This window comes from Dermacentor andersoni, chromosome 9 (genome assembly GCF_023375885.2).
Source record: "Dermacentor andersoni chromosome 9, qqDerAnde1_hic_scaffold, whole genome shotgun sequence".
NCBI lineage: Eukaryota > Metazoa > Arthropoda > Arachnida > Ixodida > Ixodidae > Dermacentor > Dermacentor andersoni.
The window spans coordinates 12,493,247-12,516,776 of record NC_092822.1 but is presented as its reverse complement, the minus strand read 5'-3'; the positions used below and the strand labels follow the sequence as shown (position 1 = coordinate 12,516,776).

At 41.9% G+C, this 23,530-nt stretch overlaps 2 protein-coding genes across 2 annotated transcripts in view; both read left to right on the top strand.

The window, feature by feature from the left end:
• The first annotated feature begins 615 nt into the window (after positions 1 to 615).
• On the top strand, positions 616 to 3,350 carry LOC126527464 (U6 snRNA-associated Sm-like protein LSm2). The gene is made up of 4 exons (XM_050175296.3): positions 616 to 777; positions 965 to 1,032; positions 1,114 to 1,204; positions 1,746 to 3,350. Exons 1-4 carry the CDS (start codon positions 775 to 777, stop codon positions 1,869 to 1,871), a joined length of 288 nt encoding a protein of 95 aa, XP_050031253.2. The 5' UTR covers positions 616 to 774; the 3' UTR covers positions 1,872 to 3,350.
• Positions 3,351 to 7,172: 3,822 nt separating this feature from the next.
• Positions 7,173 to 23,530, top strand: part of LOC126527048 (uncharacterized) — a 31,915-nt gene continuing 15,557 nt past the window's right edge. The window contains exons 1-9 of the mRNA XM_050174769.3: positions 7,173 to 7,737; positions 8,649 to 8,735; positions 9,254 to 9,316; positions 11,024 to 11,102; positions 13,454 to 13,539; positions 13,999 to 14,052; positions 14,346 to 14,453; positions 17,347 to 17,458; positions 20,869 to 21,028. Coding sequence (XP_050030726.1) covers positions 7,663 to 7,737; positions 8,649 to 8,735; positions 9,254 to 9,316; positions 11,024 to 11,102; positions 13,454 to 13,539; positions 13,999 to 14,052; positions 14,346 to 14,453; positions 17,347 to 17,458; positions 20,869 to 21,028 — 824 coding nt within the window. The 5' untranslated portion in view covers positions 7,173 to 7,662. The remainder of the gene's footprint in view (positions 7,738 to 8,648; positions 8,736 to 9,253; positions 9,317 to 11,023; positions 11,103 to 13,453; positions 13,540 to 13,998; positions 14,053 to 14,345; positions 14,454 to 17,346; positions 17,459 to 20,868; positions 21,029 to 23,530) is intronic.

Here is a 23,530-nt window from a genome sequence, read left to right as displayed (position 1 = left end):
GAGGACGAAGAAAGACAGAGCATTAAATGACAGGTTAAAAACGCGGAAGGTAAAAATTGGATGAATTCAATGGAAGTATATCGACACTGGAAACAGCAGATCAGGAAGGATGCGTTTTATGATAACTCAAGAGGCAGTGCCCTACTCTTTGAAGCTAGATCAGGATGTCTTAGAACGCAGAGCTATAAAAAGAAATTTAACGAAGAAGAAGACACATGTACTGTGTGTGGTAAATATGTAGAAAGAATGGAACACCTCATACTAAAATGTGATGGTATTAAGCCCGATGTCGATGCGGCCACAGTCACCCTTCCTGAGGCCCTAGGGTCCAGAGATAATAATAGTCATGTAAATAAATATGCGGTGGAAATTAGCAAAAGGCGATTGAAGGATTGGTGGCTCAAAAGCAGAGACATGACATAAGGTTAAAAGGGTAGGAAGACGTATTTCAAGAAAATCGAGAAATTAAATAACGCACAACACAGATAAAAATAAAAACAAAAGGCAAAATAAAAATCTGAGCATGGTCGCAACTGCCATCGCCCCGTTTCAAAGGGGACGCTCCTACCTTCCATCCATCCATACAAAGGGTGTAGCCGCCATCCATCCATCCAACCATGCATCCAACCACGGAGGCAACGGAGGCATCCAACCTACCGATCTCTGGTGCTGTCTTTGCGACACTTCTAGTTCGGTCTGCGTGGTTCGATCGGCTAGTTGGGTTCCAGAAAAAAACGTGCTGTCAAGAAACCTTTCTTTTGCGTTTCTGCGAACATGGTGAGAAGTTTACCCGTGTGTTTTCTTTATTGTACTGTGTGCTTAGAGTTGCGGCATGCTAGAGCACGAGAAAGCGGGTGTTTTTGCCTGCTTGCTTCTCATTTACGGTGGCGAAACGTTTTTGCTTGTATAATTTGCGCATGGACAAATTCAACCTGTTATTTATGTTTGTGTGTTATTTTTTCAGTTGTTCTACTCGTTCTTCAAGTCCTTGGTCGGCAAAGATGTTGTCGTTGAGCTGAAAAACGACTTAAGGTGAGGAGTCTGTCAAGCTGCCAACCATTTATGCGCATCTGAAAGGATTGCGTTTATTTTCGTTTGTTTTCTTCTTGGCAGTATGTGCGGAACGCTCCACTCTGTGGACCAGTATCTAAACATAAAGCTCACAGACATCAGTGTGACTGAGCAGGACAAGTACCCCCACATGGTGAGTAACGTTTGCATGTCGATCTTTCTCCGTGAAAGGGTGCGAAATATGACTGCACAGTTTGCTCGCACTAGTTGGTTACCGCATTTCAGTGTTGACGCTTCTTTTGTGTGGCTAGCCGGGTATAGTTGCTCAGCGTATCTTTCGCATGCACGAGCAGTACTGTAATGCGCCTTGTGTGTCTGGCGCACTTGCGAATTCACGAGGAGCAGGTCACTTGCACACGCTAAAGCAAGCCAAATGGTGTATAGTTTAGACAAACAATACCTAAACGTCTATTCATTAAAACTGCCATTACAAGCTGGTGCAAATTCAAAAGAAAGTTGGACACTGAATTAATGTCATAATAACATTAAAACACATTCAATAAGTACCATGAGATAGCAATGTCAGCAAAAGTTGACTGCCATAGGGATTACAACAATCAACACCATACTTTGAACATAATTTCTGCGTTATTTGTGTGTAAACAAATGTGATAGCTTGTGTACTCACATTACCAGCAAACATTTTTTATGCTAAAATGGTCATTTTGTTCTAGCTCTCCGTCAAGAACTGCTTCATAAGAGGGTCCGTAGTGCGTTATGTTCAGCTGCCAGCAGATGAAGTGGACACACAGTTGCTCCAAGATGCTGCAAGGAAAGAGGCCTCGCAAAGCAAGCCATAAGTGGATGCATAGACATGTGAACCGCACAATGTTACCTTCATCTCTTTATTTTCATCATTTTATGTCTTCATGCATTGTCACTGTGATGTGTGCACAGTTGGTTTTGTTATTTGGTTAAGCTTTGTGTAAATAGGAAATCAAGAAAATAAACCTGCTGCATGGAGCCTATGTTATAAAGGAAATCAGAGGTGCTGATTCTTGAAATCTGTGTTGTTATGCAGATAAAGAACTACTTCAACTCCACAAGTGTTGCGTTTTGCTCCGTGGCTGTGATCTGCTATTGAGCTTGAGGTCACAGGTTCAATGCCCGGTAACATGACTGTATTCATATGGAGGGCAGAATGCAAGAACACTCATATTTAGATACAGGTGCATGTTGAACCCCTGGTGGTCAAAATTGATCCTAAGCCCTCCAGTGCCGCATCTTTCGTAGGCTAGGTTTTGTTAAAGACTGAACTCATTAGCTTCATGGCATGCAGCAAAATAATGCGAAAGCATTATATGTCCCATGAGGCAGGAAAGCCATCGTTGTCCACAACGAGTGGGACCGAAAATCAGTGATGTCATCAGTGGCTTGTATGACATCAATAGTAATACAGAAGATAGTAAATTGTATAAAAATGTTAATTATTAGTAATTATAGATAATTCATGTGAATTAGACTGAATTTAAGTTAGAACAAGTAACTCCAAGGTGACTTAATTTGGAGTAAAGTGAATTAAGGTTAAAAAAAGGTGGAAGAAGGTTGGTACAACTCGGAGCAAGGTGGATTAAGGTACAGTTGTGAAGGGAACGTGGCAGTGTATGATGTCGCATGTCATGGACATAACTAATTAACTAGAGAAGTCATTATGCTTTTGCATTCAACTCGCTTAAGGATACTTAAGTGACTCAATGTTTTATCTTTTGGTTCACTTGTCCTGTGTTCTGATGCTGGTAGTTCAACTTTTTTTGCACACAGCAGTACTAATGTTACGGTTGCTTGTAGCTTCCAATATAAGCACATACTCATTCTACAAATGATTTGAATGTCTGTTATGTAGAGGCTTTTCAACATTGTTAAGTTACAAAATTTATGTGCATCGCCAACAGTTGGTCCACTTTGGACTGTAAATCGTGAAGGCTGAGGTTCAACGCGGATTGCAGGTATTCTATAACAGCCACAACACTAAAAGGTGCCCTTTAGGACCCTTTATAGTACCCATGACAGTGGCTTGGTGGTTGTAGTGTTTTGCTGCTGAGCATGAGGTTGTGGGTTAGATTCCAGACAGTGGCAGCCACATTTTGATAATGGTTGGAATGCAAAAGCACTCGTGTACCATTCTGGTGGAAATAACAAATGGTCAAAAATAGTCCAAAGCCCTCCACTGCAGCATACCTCGCAACCCTTTGTGCACTTTAGAAATGTTACAATGATTTAGCCTCTTTTATGAAAGTTGTGGAATGCATCTGGTATTAAAGGGTGTCTCTTGATGAATATCCTTTTGCAAAATCTTTTTCAGTGTGTCTTGTATGAATAGAATTGACAGCAATCAAGTGTTGCCTACACTATGCCCTTGTAGCCTTGCTCTTTTTTTTTTTCGCATATGAATGGCACTTAAAGATGTGATCTTTACCAGGCTTGTATCATCAGCATGGCATCAAGGCTGTTGTGGTGTGACCCCATGTCATACTTCCTGATCTTGTAGACCAGAGTATCACTGAAGTATTGTTCTCCACCACAAGGTGTGCGAGCAGATCCAAAGGGGGGCCCAGGACCCCCTTTTTGATGCTACCCTAGATCTGCCCATGACCTGGTGGTGCTACTACCGCATGGCTTGACCATCAGCATTTCCCTTTGTAACATTCAGAGCAACTGTAATCCCCTGATTAAAAAAATCCAACAGAACCACTCCCCTGGTGAATGTCGAGGTTAATGTGGTTAGCATTAAATCAATATACAACACACCATATTTCCACAGCCGAACTCCTGTCGTGCTTCCCCTTAGAGACTCTGCGCCACCTAGCAGCGCCGCTGAGATGCATGACACGCTGGTGCATGCATTTGCTGGGGATGTTGCCCTCGTCCGCGCTCATTTACGGCGCAGCGCCAAAGTGTAAGGCTGTTGTGCTTGAGGAAATGTGTGACATGTGTTCGATTCCACCCAGCACAGGAGGAATACCAAAATACTTTTTTTAATTGAAGAGGCGGCGCGAAATGTTGATGTACAGGGTGTTTCACTTGAGCCAAACTTTAAAAATATGCGAATGCTACGTACACCCGTGAGCAAAAGTATACGAACCAATGTCTCCGACAAAACAGAATTTCTTCGTAGTTAACCCGCATAAACGGAAACTGACTTGTGCACTAGAAAATGCGTAATGCGAAGCTTTAACTGCAATCTTTAATTTCAAGTTGCATTCACAAAGGAGAAAATTAGTTTTATTTCGCGATCCCTGGTCCGTATACTTTTGCTCACGGCTGCAGCTTGACAGAACGAAGGTAATGTTGGCCGTTGCTTGGAGATACACAGATTATTTCTTGCATTCTGTCGAATGAGATAATTAGTTTTAATCAACAGGGTGTCTACCAACCGGGAATTCTCAGGGATATTGAGTAGTCTGCAAAAACTTAAGGAATTTGTGCTTCTATCAGGGAAAATTAGTATTGCGGTGAAGCATAACAAGCGTGTGAAGGGGCTATTGCCACGGGACACAGTATTCCTTAATTATAAACGCGTACACTCGGTATCTCTTGTCACAGTCCGAGAACCGACATGACTAATACGTGTACGATAGGCCTTCAGATATTTTTCGAATGTGCCTGTGACGGTTTGAGTCCTTAAGGGCAGCAAAAGACATGCATTCTTTTCCATCTGGCCGATTTTTCATACGTTTTCTCGGCCCTAGAGAGTTCGAAAAATCAGACGTTGACTGTACAACTGACCAAAAAAGATGTTTCAAATGGTCTGTGGGGCAAACGATCGGCGGAAGAAGGATGAGAACAGAAAGGACCTACTCATTGTGGAATGAACGGGAAAGGAAGCGTGCTGCCGCCGTTTTGAAGGAGCTTGAGCTCAAAAAACAAAGTGTTAGCTGATGCCGAGATGCAGGTACCCCTCATCCAAACCAATATAAACTCTTTAAAGCAGTGAAACACAACACTGAGGCCTCGTGCGCGGGCTGAGAGTATGTCAGGACAGTTGAGGTTGACTTGCAAGCTGTTGAAAGAGAATCTCAATTGTGACAAAGTTCGGGCCTGCATACCACTGAGCTTGCTATCAGCTGATGGAAATAGCTCATATACGAAAATATTTGCTTCTTTATGCATCTCCTTTTTGTTCATGTTTGAGAACGTCTGATTTGATTTGCAATTTCTTTCGAAGACATCTTATTTTCTGTGCATTTTACTAACACCTCCCTTCTATTCTCTTTTTGAATAAAATAAACACTACTCCTCAGTATTAAACTAGATCAAGCTCTTTTTAAATCCTTTTTCACGTGCTTACTAGAGAGTGACAGCATTCGGCGGCATGGTTTCAGCCCGTCTTGACATAAAACATAGTTCAGCGTCACTCAGAGAATTTGCAAAGGCACTCAGGGAAAACGTGGAAAACTTGGAAAATTTGGAAATGTCAACTTGGTAGACACCCTGATTAATCAACTTAACTATTTAGATAAAAAGTGTCATTGAGAAAATTGTAGAGCAACATGAGAAACTCCCTATACGGCTTTCTGTTTCTCAATACGTGCTACGTAAAAGTGTTTTTCCGAGTGTGAAAGAAATCCGCGAATGCACGCAAAGGGCCTCGAGCGGCCAGTCGCGCGGCAATTTTGCGTGTATTCGCGGGCTTCTTTCACGCTCCGGAAAACACTAAATGTAGCACGTATTGAGCAACAGTAATGCTGTATCAGCTGGTGCTTTTGATGTCGCTCTACAATTTTCTCAGTGACACTTTTCATGCAATTATAATAATGCAGAGGTCAATTAATTACTTACGACTAATTATCTAATCAGGTGAAATGCAAAAACTAATCTGAGTATCTCCAAGCGACGGCAAACAATTAACATTACCTTGGTTCCGTTCAGCTACGTTGCATTTGCATATCTTTAAAGTTTGGCTCAAGTTAGGTAAAACACCTCTAATTAGGTGATGTTCCTCTAGTATGCTAATCGCATTAAAACAAGATCATCTCTACACAGCTCTAAATATGATAAAGAAATGTAAAAATAGTGGTCAAGTTTTTTCCCGTGAGCTGTCGTTGTTTTCAAACGTTGTGTAATATATTATGAAAGGCGCGGGTGGCGATGCCACCCTGGAGTTCCCGCACCTGCTCGCCGTGACTAAAGCGCCAGGCTGGAGCTAGTTATCTTTCAGTAAACAATTAACCGCATCGCATTCTAAATGAGCCAAGGAGTCTACATAGCAAATGCTTTGAAATTCGTGATGTCACACAGATGTACTGGCGCTAACGTTTTGGCGCGAAATTCAAGAGGGGAAGTTCGGCCTTCATTTTCAGCAGCCCAGAATTTCTGTGCTATGTTATTGAAAATAATGTTATAATACAACAAATAATTAGCATAAGTTACATTACTGTTGGTTTTTAGCATCCCTTCAAATGACTATCAGTATTTGATGCTGGGAATTGCCGGTGGGACGGAATAAATTCTGGATAGACGACACCGCGCTAGCTGTTGTCTCTCAAGAAGAAAGAAAAGGGAGGGGTGGGAGGTCATGCGAAACCTTCAAATATTTAGTATGGACACCTTGAAATGACGGAGTACCATCTTTGTGATGATGCGAGACTTTGGAAGTAATGAAGAACTCCCTCCTCAATTAAAATTATTCATTAGCAATAGTAACTCTATGATCAGCACCCATGATCAGCACGGACCTTTATCTACATGCTATAGAGTTTTCATGACAACATTGCCGTTGATTGGATTAGGATTAGCACGTGCTCTTGATGCCCGTCGTTGTGTGCACAATATCTACACTCTTAGACAAAGGCACACCCTTTCGGGTGTATATCTGCCACACAACGATAATCGTCATCTACCTTTCTTGCGTTTCCTTTCTTGAAAATGCCGCGCCCGCTACTTTGCCGTAGCAGGCGCGGCAATATAACACTATGTCATGCTGATAACGCGCATGCCGTTTACTGGGAAGTGCCGGGCTCGCAGCGTTAAAGAAAGGAAATGCGGGCAAGACAAATGACGTTTATCGTTGTCTGGCAAGAGAGTGTAGAGTGCACAATCGTCTGAGAGAACGCAGTTGGCGTTTCGGTTTCGGAACGCAATTGGCAGCTCCATTGCCATAAACATTGCGTTGTGCGCTTCGCTTCGCTATGTCTTCTGCTGTGTGTGATTTGTGTCGCAGGAAGATCGAGCAGTCGTGCATTTTGCGCAGATCAAAGACGCTTGATCGCTTTCGACTCGTCGCCATGTGTTGAACAGCGTGCCACCTGAAGTGTGTCACTTGAAGTGTCAAATCGCTGTGTCGCTGAGCGCACGGTTCATCGCCAAGCAGCTGAGGAGGATGCCTTCGACGCTTTGGTTACGAGTCCTTGATGGACGCTGGCGCAATGAAACCCGTATGGCGCAGGCGTTTACTCCGCTGCTCTAGCGTCTGTGCAGCCGAGTCCACGACTTTGTGCTGGACTGGTTGGGACCGGGTGCAAGGAAGATGTGTGTGCTCGCCGTTCGGGCCGAATCGAGATGACTGTAACGGAGCGCGCAGGCTTTCGTCAGCTGCTGTTGTGTCTCATCACGTAAGGGCCTCGGGCCCCTACGCTAACACGGCGAACAGCAATGCAAAAGGAGGGTTCCCCCGTTTTTCTGCGGTACCACCAAGGTAGCGTACGCGGAGTCTCGTTCAGCCCCCGGGTAAGTTAATGCTAGCGTTGCTGTGCGCAACTCAAGTTTCCTGCAAGCATGCCTTGATTGCTGGGTCAGCTGTTTGAGGAACTGACACGTACAGTACCTTTCACAACGATGCGTATTCAACAACATGTCAACATTTAGTTCATTTATAAAACTGTGGGCCCAATGTGTCTACCGCTCTTGCATAATTGAGTAGCATTGACGAGTGATTTAAGGTGCTTTTGTTTCTTCGGACGCGCGCTGTTTCCCCAATCTGTAAAAAAAAAAAAAAAGGAATTATATATATATTTTGTTTCTGTAAAGTGAAAATGGTACCCCCATAGACGTACTCCCGCTGGTAGAGAATATGAGGGGGAAAATTGCTAATGCAGCCGCGTTTTGCCGTCAAATTGGTGCTATACCCACTTGTTAGCATGCCCTCCCCCATGCCCTCCCCTTCTCACTCATTTGCTTGTTCTTTCTTTTCCTTTCTTTTTTCGTGATCGTTCGCGCAACGGTGTTTGCAAGGCAACATGATGCTGGGTGACGGCTTTGAAATTTCATCGCTACTTTCATACTTGCTTTTCTCGAAAAATAAGCAGTAATTAAGGGACAATATTCAGAAATGCAAACATGAATATATATTCTCATGCAGTAGTATGCCTGCCTGAGTCATTACGATTACTTCGTTTTTTGAGATGTCATGTTTTCGTTGTCACTAGGTAACTTGTTTTAGTTGATGGCGAGGGAACAAAATAATTAAAAACAAGTAGTAAATTGTTTTGATCTTAAAGAGAACATTTAAGTCTTGTAAGATTCAAATGTTTTATATTCCGCTTGGAACACTCCTTCCAGGCGTTATGCACTGCTTGATACTGTCTTCACTGCATACTTATAGGATCTGTTTCATTAAATCTTTCTCACTGCTGATACAGGACAGGTACTTGTTTTGCTCGGGTGCCTATGATGGGAAGGTCAATCTGTACACAGCACAGCATATGGAGCTGCTCATGTGTTACCAGGCGAGTATCAATTTCCGACAGCCGTTTCTTCTTTCACTTCATTCTCTCTCTTTTAACTAAATTCAGCCTCAGATTAGCAGTACTATATGTTCGTTATGAATGTGGAAATTATCTCATTTAATAGTCATTGCTGTGTTCCAGTTATATCCTGGATCATACAATACTGCTGTGGCCGACTTTATTTGATGCACATTTTTTAATAACATTTATAACTATTTGTCCACAGTGTGTATTTGATTTTTTAGTGTAGTCTGTGATTTATTTTGGCATTTCATGCTATTTAAAGTTGACCTAGAATATTTGTCTGAATGAGAAGGAAATGCTTATGTGGTGGCAAAGTAATGCCCTGAACTGTTGAAATGAAGGATTAATTTGGCTTGGAAATTAATCTTGCATGAGGTTGTTTAGGTTACAGCTTTAACATATATTAGTCCATAATTTTATATATGTTATGAATGTGATGTAAAATTAAGATGTTAGAGCGTGTATTTTATGTAATTTACCTTTGTGACATCCAGATAGCATCCATGGGAATGACACGCAACATCAATGCAGTTCGTTTCACCAGTGATGGCTCACGTGTAAGTGTGAAGTGATTTCATGCTGTTATCTTGTGCTCAGAGAAACCATTGAATTTTAACATTTTGGTATGTTGTGCACATCTTCATGCCAGAGCCTTATAGAAGGAAACATTTCATGAATCTAAGTTGATAGATAATCTAAGTGAATGTGAATTTATAGGTCAGTGCTCCAAAATATCTACTGTACCATTTCTAATGAGAACAAATACTTCGTAAGTGAGGACATTACATTATTTGTAGTGGGATTTGAGACAGCATTGTGGAAATACGGAACCAGATCCCTGTGATATTTGTCCAGTTTGCAATTGGTAAACAGTGGTCCACCACTGACAGTGATAAAGATAATTCTATTGCAATTGAACATGAAGGAAAACACAATTTGGACAATATTATTTGAATGTCCCATCAGAAGAACTTGGTGATAGTACCTTTTCATATCGCTCTTGATAGCTTTATTTGTTGTAATGTGGCACACTCTCTATGTGGACATCTTGCTCACTTAACAGCACCTGGTAGTCCTGAGATTGCAGATTCAAAGCATGAATTGTATATTATATGATGCTGCATTGACAATGAATGATATATCTCCATATTTTTTTACAGGTGGCTTGCTTTTTAAGATGTACTGCCTTCGTATATGACTTTCTTGGTGACTTAAGTCTTCTTTTAGTACATAACAAATGCCAAGCAGTTTTTAAGTCTATCACTCTAGTTGGACTGAAGGTTTGTGCCCAGGTCCTCTCGCAGAATAAATTATATGCATTCAATAACAAGTCTGTGTGGTTGCCATGAGGCTTACACATGCTTTTAACATTAAATGTCCAGCTTACTGCTATTGGAAGCCACTGTATTAGTTCACAGGCTGATTGTATTACATATAACAGTTTGAACAAGGTGATAGGTTTGCTGAACCATTACCAGACCACCATGTGGACCCTAAGCAACACAATTCTTTCATCATTCTGTAACACAAACAGTCACAATTCCCAAAGCAGCTGAATATGCTTGTGATTGTTACTTGTAGTAGGCTGACAGTAATTGCCTAGCATGGCAGTAGGCAAGGTAGTGCATTGGTTTTGTCTTCCTATATTAGTTGGAAGCAGCATTGACTATAAGAGCCTGAGCACACTTAGCATATTGTGTATTGAAGCCTTCATATTTTTAGAAGCCTCTTTATACATAGGTACTTTGAGTGTCTTGAAAACTAATCTTGGTTGATCAGTTCTTAATGAAGGTACTGTATGTGATAAAAAATGATTGTATGACAAGGCTTTTGGAAGTAGTGGCACATTAACTATTTGTGTTTAATTTTGTGCTGTCAGGGTGATCCAAACAAGACGTAGTATCACAGGAAGACGATGAGTTCAAGTGATAAATACTAGCCAAACAAGGCATGGCTGGAGCCTACATTGAAAAAAAAAATTAAAAAAAAAAATACCTGTCTTGGTCATGACCTGACAAAGACAAGTCTCCTTGTCAGAACATTGGCTCTTGCCTGAGACATCCCCTTAGACCACCATTAATCAATGGCATAGCGATGTTAGAATATATTCCCAATTTCCAAGCAAAATGACCCACTTAAATCGCATTTACTATTTATCTTGGCAACTTGTGTAGCAGCATCACCAGACCTAAAAACGTGAAAAGCAGTTTGAAGAGATGCTTACAAAATGTGGTCATTATTGTTGCGACTTTTCTGCTGTGCAGATTCTTGCTGCGACCACAGCCAGGAGGTTGGCTGTGATAGATGTGGAGCGTGGGGAGCAGGTTATGACCTATGACAATTGTGAGTACCTACCTTTAATGGGGTGAGGGGCAGCAGTACTCATTTCTTTCCTTCTTCAAGCAGCCTTTTGCAGACCCATTTTGAATGACATTCATTGCTAAGCTAATGTAAGCCACTTGTAACATCATAGACATCAGGCTAGAGCGTTATTTGTAGCCTGTACAGCTGCATATAAATGGTTTCGATCAAACCATTTTTTCACCATACCATGGAGCTTCAGCATTAGTGGTCTTGACCGTCTCATGGCAGGCCATTTGTCTGCAAGCTTCTCACAGTATGTGCATAATCAAGTGGAACCTTCTTCAGATGCGTAAAGAACAGCGAGACTACATAATGCAGGCACCTAGTAACAGATTTTGCTTCAGTTTGAGTGGTGCTTCTTTTGCATGCAAAACTACATGTAAGCAACACAATGTCTGTGGGATGCTAACAGCTGTCACAGCACTATGTCAGAGTACTCCAATCAAACCAGTTCCTAAAGCTAGAGCTCACTAGACTGACAACATATCAAGAAATCACTCAACCGCAGAGCACTCCCACCACCGCATCGATGGCTCACAAAGACGAAAGAGATCACACTCAGATTGTTGCAAGTCAATGCATTTTCGCACCCAAGGAGGCTTCATCTCATGTTCCCTGCTCAATATGACGAACAGTGTAAATACTGCGAACAGCTAGGAACACTCCGGCACATTGTCATGGATTGCAAACAAAATCCAAACTTGCCTCCTCTACCCCTTACCCCCAACCCCTAAGAGCAGTGGGAGGCGCTGCTGTCCAGCTCCCGCCTCTCTGACCAGATTTAGGTTGAAAGGGCGGTTGCAGCCAAGACAGCGCATGGATTCCTGTGAAGAGGGAACCACTCCTACAAATCAAGTCGTCCTTATGCTTATTAAATATGTTTTTTCTCTCTCTCCGCAGCGATCCTTAGGTAACCTTGCATGCCAATCTGTTCAAATCGGCTGACTGAAAGGCCACCTATACCTTTGAGCGACAAGATAGAACTTTGCTTGAGTGCATTGTTATCACATTTGCCTGTACTAAAGAGAGAGTACTCAAAATGGCAGGTCCTGCTGCAAAGAGCTGCTGATTGAAACATTTTTTTTAAGGTAAAAAGCCTTAAATGCCTCGTCAGACAGTAACCTTGAAAACAGCGTGCGGTACAGAAAGTCGTGAGCTCACATCGTGCAGAGACGCACTCATGCCACTGCTTGTGCATTTGTCGTCATCTTCCACAGCTGGCTCCAATGCCACTCATGGTGCCAGCGTTCCCATACTGCGCCTGGTGCTCGTGCCACTGCTCTTGTGTTCGTCGTCGTCTTTCACAGCTGGCTTTGATGCCACTCATCATGAAAAAAAAATGCAAAGTTGATTAGGATAGAGTTAATTCAGGCACTCGAACCCACAACCTTTGGTGGGAGTCAAACCCACGACCTTTGGTATTAAGGCAAATTAAGGCACAGTTAATTAAGGTAGCATCAGTTAAGGCATCCATACCCACAACCTTTGGTTGGAGAAAGCAGTAAGAAACAGCACATTCGAATGAGAATGTCAAGTAATTTAAATGAGTGTCTCTTGAGCACGCAGGCTTTCTTCTTAGCCCTCTTTGGCGTATGCTAAAGTGAATGTCAATTGTTAATACACCTTGCCTTCTGTGCATAGGTTTTTCACAACCTCCTTTCTTGTTGTGCTTGAAATGGTAGAATTTTGTGGGCCTTAAGGCTTGTGATTAGTTTATTTTGCCCACAATTGAAGTGACAATTGGCGTATGCCTACACTGTTGGCCAATTGATGTGTCTGGATATATAGGGAGATGTTTGCTCCAGACTTGCTAAGGTCCATACATTTGGATTTTTGAACTGATACTTCTTCCCAGTAATTTCTACAACACAGATCACAAGCCATGCTGCCTTCCTTCAACTGCAGCACATATTAAAGGTCTTCTGTAATTCATAAATGCTGCATTACTATTATATGACTTGAGCAACAAAAGAATGCAATGGTCCCTGGAATCAAAGAAAACATAAATGAATTGAAATGTTTTTAATTGTGCATCCATAGATTTTCTTTCTTTCTTTTTTCCATATGTGATAAAAGGGAAGGGTAGAAAGCTGTGTGCAGACCCCACTTGTGGCATGTTTTGATTGTGTCAGTGTTGGAGGGTTGTACATGAAAATACCTTCATTATATCCAATATTTGTTATAAGCATATGTTCACTACATTCTAATATTGCCAATTAACATTCTAGATTTACTTTGTTATATCCTATAATTTGTTATTCGATGTTCGTCTGTAAGTGATTAAACAGACGTAGATCAGTGCAGCTGGCACTACCACTGTTCTCTCACAGGTGCCTATGACACGAAGGACAGGGCAAGCCTGGCCGCTGACCCAATCTGCCCCAACATGGCTGTCTGCAGCTCGGCCAACGGAAAGGTGCAGATGAGATCCATATTGTTGTTGGTCTGATGGAGGAGCATTACAAACCATGCCTCACAGCTTGTCGTGCAAAAAGGCCTTGCTGCTGATCTAGTTCATTCTCTCGCTAGTTCTCCTGCTACATTGACACCAGAATAGAGAGTGGCATGTGGCATAGGAACAGAATCTGAGGATCAAGAGAAGTTGCTTCATTTTTGTTCCTCCTTCATTGTATGTTACATACATCTTAATTTATTTAGGTTAGTTGATGTCCTAACTGTTGTTTCACGGTTCCTTTAGGTCGGACAATAAGGAGTACAAGATTTGACCAGAAGAGTAGATGAGGAATAGAAGATTTTTAGAGTGCTGAAAGACTATAAAAATCGGCTAACAGTTTGGCAAGTTACTACCAGTGGATTGAAAAAGCTAATATCCGTAATGCTGTGCCTATTATGACTCGCACTTCTTTCTGTGCAGGGGCTGACTCTGTTTGATCTTCGAATGCCACTGCCACTTGACTTTGTGTATGATGTAAGTCCTTCTTTATTCTTTTGTTTATCTAAGTGGTCATATTGTGATAACACACGTAGATGGAAAGATATTGTAAGAATGATATCTATGTTATTGGTACTGACATCTGACGTACTATCATCACATTGTGACAATAACTAATCACATCATCACATTGTGACAATATAGCTGGAATGACACCAGAAATAATAGATACATTACACAGTGCAAATACAAGGAATATTTTGGGTCTCCCCACTCCTTAAAAAGAAGGGGAGGGGGTGTCTAACAGGTAACTATTGCTTGGCTTGCAGCTGCACGATAATGCCATCCGGGACCTGCTGTTCCTGCACAGTAGCTGGCCGTTTGTGCGTAGTCACCAGAGCACAGTGCTGTCACTCTCTGCTGATGGTGTCTGCAAGGTGAGCCGAGCATATGGCTGTTGCTTTCCGAGGGTCCCTGCAACACCTCTTCTTCAAAACTCCGAATGCACTGGAGTGAATGCAATTACTTTCTCCATTCCCCCTCAACACAATGTTTTCTCTGGGCTAGTCTCTGGGCTAACAGCAGTGCTTTTGCTCAGGAATAATTCACGGCCGTAAAAAATTGCCTAATGGCTGGCACCTACAAGCTGTCACGCTGGCTATATCAACAGTGTCAAAAGGGGAGTACGCTCAAAAGCCCAAGGAGAAAGATAGTTATCTGTAGTATTAAGAGACTGTAGGATCTCTCTGCTACATGTGGCAGAATAATTTTGGTCGCATGTTTATGGTAACGTTGTCTACAGATTGTGATTGTTTTCTTAGCTTGTTAAAAAAGTGCTCCAGCATTCTTCTAATGTGCAACTGTCAACAACAGGTAATTACATCCGGCAGGGGCATATGTACATAAAAAAATTTTGAATAAAAAGTAGATATCTTGCTATTAAAGGAGCCATGAACCGCTTTTTATTGAAGGGGAGAAATGCACTTGAAGTCAAAATAGACTATTTCAAGAATACTTTGCCGCAAGAAGTACTTCGAAGCATTCAGCAAAAGCAGAGTTATTGGCAATCAAACACCCTCTTCGCTGTGCTCCCGTTTCTTCTTCAATACCTTGCACTGCGAAGGCTACAGCAGAGCGGGGCGTGCCCACAACGCTCTGCCTTCTAAATGTTACCCTGGCGTGCAGTTTAAATTGGCTTTTGCATGTTAACGTAGACGCCACTACTTCCGATTTTGGTGCCTACGGCACGCCAAACTTAAGCCAAACGAACTTGTCCTCAGCGAGCCGCAGTGCGCTTATCCAGTAGAATTGTGGCGGCACACCGCGGCAGCCACAGTATCTACGTTATGTAGAAGACTGCAGCTACATGCAACTTTGCTGCATATGTACAGTGTTTGCTTTGTGCACAACAGGGCTTGTGTGCGTGCTTGCATTAATAGCCAGTCTGACCATGCTAAGTTGTGCAGACTGGCTTTGTTCTTCACAAGCTTGACCAACGGATAGTAGCCATATCCAACTTGTGCATTTTTGAAGCACTATCAATTAGTCTGGCAAGGCATCTAACCAGGAGTGGCCAGGAGTGAGCGCGCACTGGCAAGCGTGTGTGTGGTCCTTAAGTTTTGCATGGTTTCAGGCTAGTTGACCATTCAGAACTAGCCGAATTAGTGAGACCCGCCGACTATGACACCGATAAGCAGGGTGGCCAAAGTTTAATTCCTACATGGGTGGCTGCGGCCGAGCGTGTGTGAGCAGGCGATGGTCAGCTTCTTCCGGAAGTACGTAATTATTATTGAAATTTGAAAGCATATTTTTGCTTACTTCAGCTTGTTTATTGAACTTCGTCAAGAAATATACGCAGTAAGAGTAGCAAGAAGTGCACTGATCCAAACACCCTTCTTGATTTACGTCAGCTATTGGTCAAGAGCAGCTGCATATGGGAATTCATTTTATTACTAAATAAAGCGTCCGAAAGGGAATGAGGAGTAGGCTCCTATTGAAAAGAGAGGGTTTGAGAGAAAGGTGACTTCGCGCTCCGCTTGTGACCCCCATGTGCCCCTAATGACAGCAAAACTTGGCTGAGATGTTCACAGCAGTGTATGCAGTCCACAGACTTATGTCTTTTTGCCAAGCTCGAGGAGTGGTTCAGGACCCCTTTAAGTTTGATCCTCAAGCCAAACAGCTACTGTTCGCAACTTCAGACAGATTTTAATATTACAGACTGACGTGGCAACAATTGACAAGTGGACTTGAACAAAATAAGGAATTATCTCCTCTCTGAATCGCAAATTGTTGAGCCATAAAATGAGCACAGTTATACAATTGTCAGCCCCTTAAAATCGGAACTGGTTAACCATAAACATAGAACCCATGGTAAACAGCATTGAGCTCAGTCAATACTTTGGAGGGAGACCACCGGGGAACAGTGAGTGCTGATGGCACCTTCCTTTTATTTCAGTGAGAGTGAAGTGCAAAAACACCCATGTAGTAATGTGTATTTGGTGCACGTTAAAGAACCTCAGGTGGTCAAAATTAATACGGAGTTCCCTGCTGCGATGTGCCTCATAATCAGATTGTGGTTTTGGCACATAAAACCCCAGAATTTAATTTTTGACACAGAACCAACTAGCACAATTGTACAAAAATCAGAAAGGCTTGCACCATGCTCAGAACCCGCTAAAAAAGGTTGTTTAAAACCACTATTCAGTTCATACTCGATTGGGTACCATTGCTGTTTGATTTGTGTTCTCTTTGGTGTGATTTGTATTCGATCTCGTTTTTAAAAATCAGTGTTAAAGCATTGTTGGACACAGAAACTTTGGGCACACCAGTCTGCATCTATGGCCTACATGAGACGGTGAAATGGTGTTTCTTAAATTACTGTCATCTGCATTTTACTCATCAAACACTGAAGTTTTGTGTAGCTGTTGCAAGGAAGTTCTTAACAGAAGCACATGAAATTTTCGCTCCTTGGCAGTTTTTCGTATAGGGCAACATGAAAACCATGAAAATGATGATGATTTATAGGCATCACCTTCGACATGGGGTGGTGATGAATAATCACCTAGCCTTCTTGAGTTAATCAGGTATGCTATACATGCTTCTCATTCTAGCATTTTTGTACACATCTTCTTAATCTTCTTTCTCTTCGTCAAAACTTCTCTATCTACCTTGTACCGCTACCTATGCCTGTAACAGATCCGGTCGTATCAATCAACCACAATCAAACCGTTGCTGCCATCTGGTAGTCGTACACATAGCATAGTGGCATGAGAAGCAGCATGCTCGCATTGTGAACAAAGGAATAAATGTTGCCATTGTCCCCTTTTCCAGGTGACCACGTTGGACGGCCGGTACTTGCATGGATTCGAAGTGGGCCACGGGGCGAACTCGGTGGCAGCTACTCCAGAGGCTTATGGTTCGGCAGCCGAAGATGGCTTCCGCAGTTAGTGCTACTCTTTTTGTATCAAGTGTTTTGCAATGGGTTATCTTGCAGATCACATCAATACTTTCAGTCATAACAACTTCATTTCTAGGTGCAGCATGTTTCAGTTATGGAGGGAGAGTGGCAGCAGGATAGCTGTGAAAAGCTACAAAAGCCTGCTGTGCCCATCTATATCTTCCTCTGAGCCTGTTATGTTTGCACGTGAAATAAAATTATATTGTACAGTGCACTTTCCCTGGCAGTGACGAACATAAGTTTTTAGGAATCATCTTAGACTCGAAACTAACATTTGTCCCTCACCTTGGGTATCTGAAAACAATGAAGAGATGTCTGAAGACAATGAATTTACTGAAGCTCTTGTCCCGTACATCTTGGGGAAGTGACAGGAGATGCCTTTTGAGGCTCTACAAAAGCCTTATACGGTCCCGCCTCGACTATGGAGCTACAGTATATAGCTCTGCTGCGCCTAGTGCTTTGAAGATGCTAGATACCATTCACCACTTGGGTATACGTCTGGCTACAGGTGCTTTTAGGACAAGTCTCATAGAAAGCCTGTATGTGGGGTGTAATGAATGGTCGTTACATCTCCAAAGGACATATTTAACTTTTTCCTATGCTCTCAAGGTTAAATCAGTACGTGCCGCATCCATGTCACTCATCTGTTCGTGACGTGTCTACTGCCAGGCTATCTCGTAACCGCCCAGCTATAAAAGGGACACTAAAGTGAAACAATAAATCAGTTTAGACTAATGAAGCATTGTTTGAGAACCCTGCAGGCAGTCATTTCAAAATAATATATTCATTATTAGAGAAAATGAAGGTCGAAGTATCAGTATTTGAATTTTGCGCCGAAACCCCAGCGCCGGTACGTCAGCGTGACGTCAGGGATCCGAAAGTATGTTTTCGCATTTGGGCCGCGTTGGCTGAATAAAAATTCCCGAAACTTGCCATGTTTATTATTTGGTTCCTTTAGAACACAATGTAGTCAAACTGTACCGCTATATTTAATTAGTTGGCCCTAGAAGATGTCATCAAAATCCAAGACGTCACAGCCCCCAGGTGCGGGAACTTAAGTAGGTGTCGCCACCAGTATTTCGTTCTTGCGCTTTTTCTGGCTTACCAAACGTCTGTAAGAGTGGTGTTTTTGGTGTTGTAGAACGGTAATTTACTGATGCAGAAGAAATCATTTTTCCCTTTACTGTCCCTTTAAGGCTCCGTTGAACCTTCATTTGATAGCACTGGCAGAAGAAACAGGTGTCTTAGTCCCAGAGAATGTCCTAATGGCACCCACTTGCCTGCTCCCACCGTGGGAATGGCAGACCATTGAATGCGACATCTCTTTCGTAGAAATATCTAAGAGGGCACCAGAAGCACATATACAATTCCATTTTTGAGAACTTCAGATGAAGTACTCCTGTACAGAATACTATACAGACGCTTCCAAGTCCTCTAAAGGAGTTTCCTGCGCAGCTCTGGGACCTTCATTTTTAGTATCCAGGGCACCAAATTCACACACAATTATCTTTACAGTGGAAGCCTACGCTATACTATCGGCTATTCAAAACATAAGGCTCACAAACCTTGCTAGGGCTATTGTGTTTACAAATTCATTAAGTGTAGTCAGAGCCCTACTTAGTCCAAGAAAATATAAGAACTCAGTTTTTAGTGAGCTGTACAGTCTGTTGTGCTCCTTATATATGTGCAATCAAGTGATTGTCATATGCTGGGTACCTGGTCACAAAGGTATAAAAGGCAACGAAGCTGCTGACGAAAGCTCTAGGTCAGTAACTTTTAGTGACGCAGATGGAAATATCCCCATCCCTGCCACAGACCTAAAGCCTTTTCTACACCGTAAATTGAGGAATCATTGGCAAGGCAAGTGGGATACACAAGCAATGAATAAGCTTCACATAATAAAGCCAAAACTGGGGAACTGGATAAATGGGAAAACAGCACGATACAAGGAAGTACTTCTTTGCTGATTAAGGATAGGCCACACATACAGTACTCACTCTTATCTCTTGACTGGGGGTGATCCTCCAACTTGTATTAAGTGCGGCAATAGTCTCACAGTCCGCCATGTTCTTATTCAGTGCCCTGCAATGGAAACAGAGAGGAAAAAGTATTTCCCTTCTGCATATCGTGAAAATATACCTCTTCACCCTGCATTTTTTCTTAGTGATGAAATGCTTTTTAATCTGCAAATAGTTTTAGATTTCTTAGCCGACACAGACACCCTGAAAATCATTTGGCCAGGCAACTTTTAGCAAATGACTAACAGGCCTGCATTCAAGGGCTCTTTTGGAGCTCTGGTGTCATTGTTATGTTTTGTTGCATCATGTTGTTAACGAAAGCCCATTGCCACAGCCCCACATCACTACCCAGTCAGCGTCATTATTTTAGCAGCTATATATTCTACGCCACTTACAGCGACAGTTTTTAGGCCCTTTTACAGCCATATCATATCTACCATGAGGAATTCATTGTGTATGTCATCCATAATACATCGTTAACATTACCACTTGTCATGGCGCTCTTTGGCCAAACCTGGCCCTTGCGCCATAAAACACCACACACCATCATCATCATCATCTGGCAGTGTACGCTTGTTGAGAGGGGACGCTGCACTTCAAAATTTATTTTTTATTTCTGGGTAGATTTTGATGAAACTTGCTGAATTTATGTATATTTATGTGCTCATTTAAAATATGTATTTAGTTTTCTTGCAAAGCAAATAACATTTTAGAAATTTTTAAAAATTTGTTTTTTACACAACATTTTGGATGTGAGCTATTTACTAAAATATATATGGTGTAATAAAGATTGACATAAAAAATGATCTGGAACCAGCAAAGAGTCTAAAACAGCAAGAATAGTATTCTAGGCTAATTTTATACCAAGTGAGAGCATAACAAGTTTTAAAGAACCCACAGTAACACTCAGGACAGATTATTAATTTTTATAAAGTTCTGTGATATTGTTTATTTATATTATATGCCTAATGCAGTCTCCGATTGTCTACCTTTCTGACAAAAATATAATTAGTGCAATGGGATAAGTAAAACCAGAGACATCGTCGCTCCAGAACTGTGACACCATCAAAAATGCTGTTTTGAGAAAATTAGAAAATACATTTCACAAGTTCATAGTGACTGTAGCAGATGTGAAATCAATCAAAAATTATACAGGAGTCCAACCAAGCTTAAATAATGCTCTACACCAACCTGGACCAAAGATATTAGGGCTAATTTCTGGCTCCAAAGAGGTGTTTATAATGTTGCTTTATCTGATTTACCTAACCGTATATTTATTACTGCTTACTTTGCTGCTTACAACTCTGCAGTATGTGGAGCTGTAGCTGTGAATGTGACTGCTTTTCATCATCCTTCTGCCATTATTGCGTCATGCAGGTGTGTTGCTGGTAGGGGGCGACACAGTATCGGGATACGTGCCAGACATTGGAGTCCAAGAGAGGCTGTGCGAACATGGCAAAAATTCCGTGTGGAAGCTGCGGTACACCTCAAATGGAGGCCTGCTATACACTGCCTGTAACGGTGGAATTGTCAGGAGGTGAGATGACATTTCCATAGTATACCCATTAAACTGTTGCTTTAAATGTGGCTGGATATTTAGAATAGACAAAAGTACAGTAGACTTCGCTTAAGGGGGGACACTGTAAAAATTAAATTATGGCGTTTTACGTGCCAAAACCACTTTCTGATTATGAGGCACGCCGTAGTGGAGGACTCTGGAAATTTCGACCACCTGGGGTTGTTTAACGTGCACCTAAATCTAAGTACACGGGTGTTTTCGCATTTTGCCCCCATCGAAATGCGGCCGCCGTGGCCAGGATTCGATCCCGCGACCTTGTGCTCAGCAGCCTAACACCATAGCCACTGAGCAACCACGGCGGGTAGGGGGACACTGTAATGTTCATCCTCTTTTTCATCAATGTTAATGAAACTTTCCAGTCTTATAAAGATTTTTTGTGCTGATTTCAAATATGTAAATTAGTTTTGTTGTAGGTCAATTAGTTTATACGATAATTAAATTTCACTTCCATTGTTTAAGATCACAGTGGAAAATAAATTGCACAATAAAGAATTATTCGTAAGGCATGTTTAGACAGCATAAAGACTAAGGAATGAAAAATGAAAGCACATTTTTTATGTGACCTTTAATAGATATTTTACAATTCATTGAATACAAGCCCCCAAAATGTGGCAACCATGTGGCTGAAATCGTAGCAAAATAATTAATTTCCTAAGTGAAAACAAAAAAAATTTGCTTGCTATACTGCAAAGAGTATGCATTAGGCTCCATTCTGCAAAAATAATTTTAGTTCTATCTGTTCTTGGTGTTGAGATATCGAGGCCTGAATATTACATGGAGCCCAAAATTTGTGTTTTGAGAAAAGTACAAAAAACAAACTGCATTAAATATGAGGGGACATGGCATCCAAAACAACCATTTTTGATACTCGCTCTAGACACATGAAACTTTCAGGACACATCCAATCTTGTGTGCTGCTTATAAATATGCAACTAGATTTTTTCTGAGGTCAATAAAAAAAAAAAGCAGTTACAACTCTTCTTGTGTTAAAAATTTTGGATTTGATTTGCAAAAAATGTACTGCAACAACATAGCTAAAATGAAGCGGGTATGTCCTGGATGTTCGAATACTGCAAGTTAGTACTTGGATGTTTGTATCTGTACTTTAGCCAAAGTTATGAAATTCTAAGGTTGCAGCTTTAAGAATGTGAATTCTTGTTGGTGATTTCTACAGGATTTCAAAATATTTAAAAGGCCCCTGAAACGGCTCGGAAAATTTTGTAGGCGTGTAGGATACAGATCAAGTAGAACATTCGCACCGCAATTTAAGTGAAGCGTTACATATTAAGAGAGCTACAAGCGCTTACAAATTACCCTCCTCCCTAGCCATACTTTTCCTCCTCAGCTCGTTCGCCGAGTGATCGGGACTAAGCTCCGCCTTCACTGGTTCTACGTCATGATGCAACGTCACATCGTCCACTTCCGGTTGTTTTGGAGTCTGCCCCCGCCCGCGCGAAACCTCTCCGCTAGCCACTTGGCCGTCGATCACTAGCGAAAGCTATCCAAGCAGCGTGTGTTACAATCGTTCTGTTGATGGTCATTTGCATCATGGACCTCGAGATCGAGGAGCGGTGGCGCCGGATGAGCGCACATCCTGGCACTGATCGGATACCGATAATCCAATGCGATGCAGCCACTCCGCTCATCTGCTGCCATGCAGAGGGACACGATGTCGCAACTTGACATATTTCCAGTCGCTATGACTGCAGCTCACAACGCAACAATGGTGATTCATCGTGCTCACGAAAAGACAGCCCGACACTGAAGGCTGAGGGCCCGTGTGACGGCAGAGGGGCTCGGCCGCTCTGTCCCGAAGTGGGAGGCCCGCATCAGTCCCAGACTGATCCCTCAGGACCTAAATAAAGTTCTTCATACCATACCATACTGACGGCCGAGCTCTCGTCAAAGACGGAGCACGTTGTAACACAAGCAGACGACACTTGCTGTGTCGGAAGTGCTTAAGAGGAAGCTTTAGCTCGGGTGCTCCTATCTAAATACATGTAAAAGGAGAATTCGTTTTTCTCGGCAACCACAGCACCAAATTTGACGGGGTTTGTTGCATTTAAAAGAAAAACTTAAAATCTAGTGACTGTTGGTTTCGAATTTTCGATTTAGGTCGTCAATTTTTTATTAAAAATTGGCAAAAATAGCAAATTTTCAGAAAACGAAACTATCAAGTTTATAACTCTGTAACTCAGCAAGAATAGGTGATACCGCAATTCTGTGAATTGTACCTAATAGCACATCTAAAGCGGACAAATTTGACATCTTATACATGAATCTCAAAAAATTTATTAATATGTAATTACAACTTTTGCAGAACCCTCGTAAACAACGTAACAAACTCACGTAAGATGTAAAATGACATATGAAATTTGTCCGCTTTGAATGATCTAATGGATGCCGTTTACAGAACCGCGATACCTGTTCTGGATGCAGAGCTATTAGTTTGTAAACTTC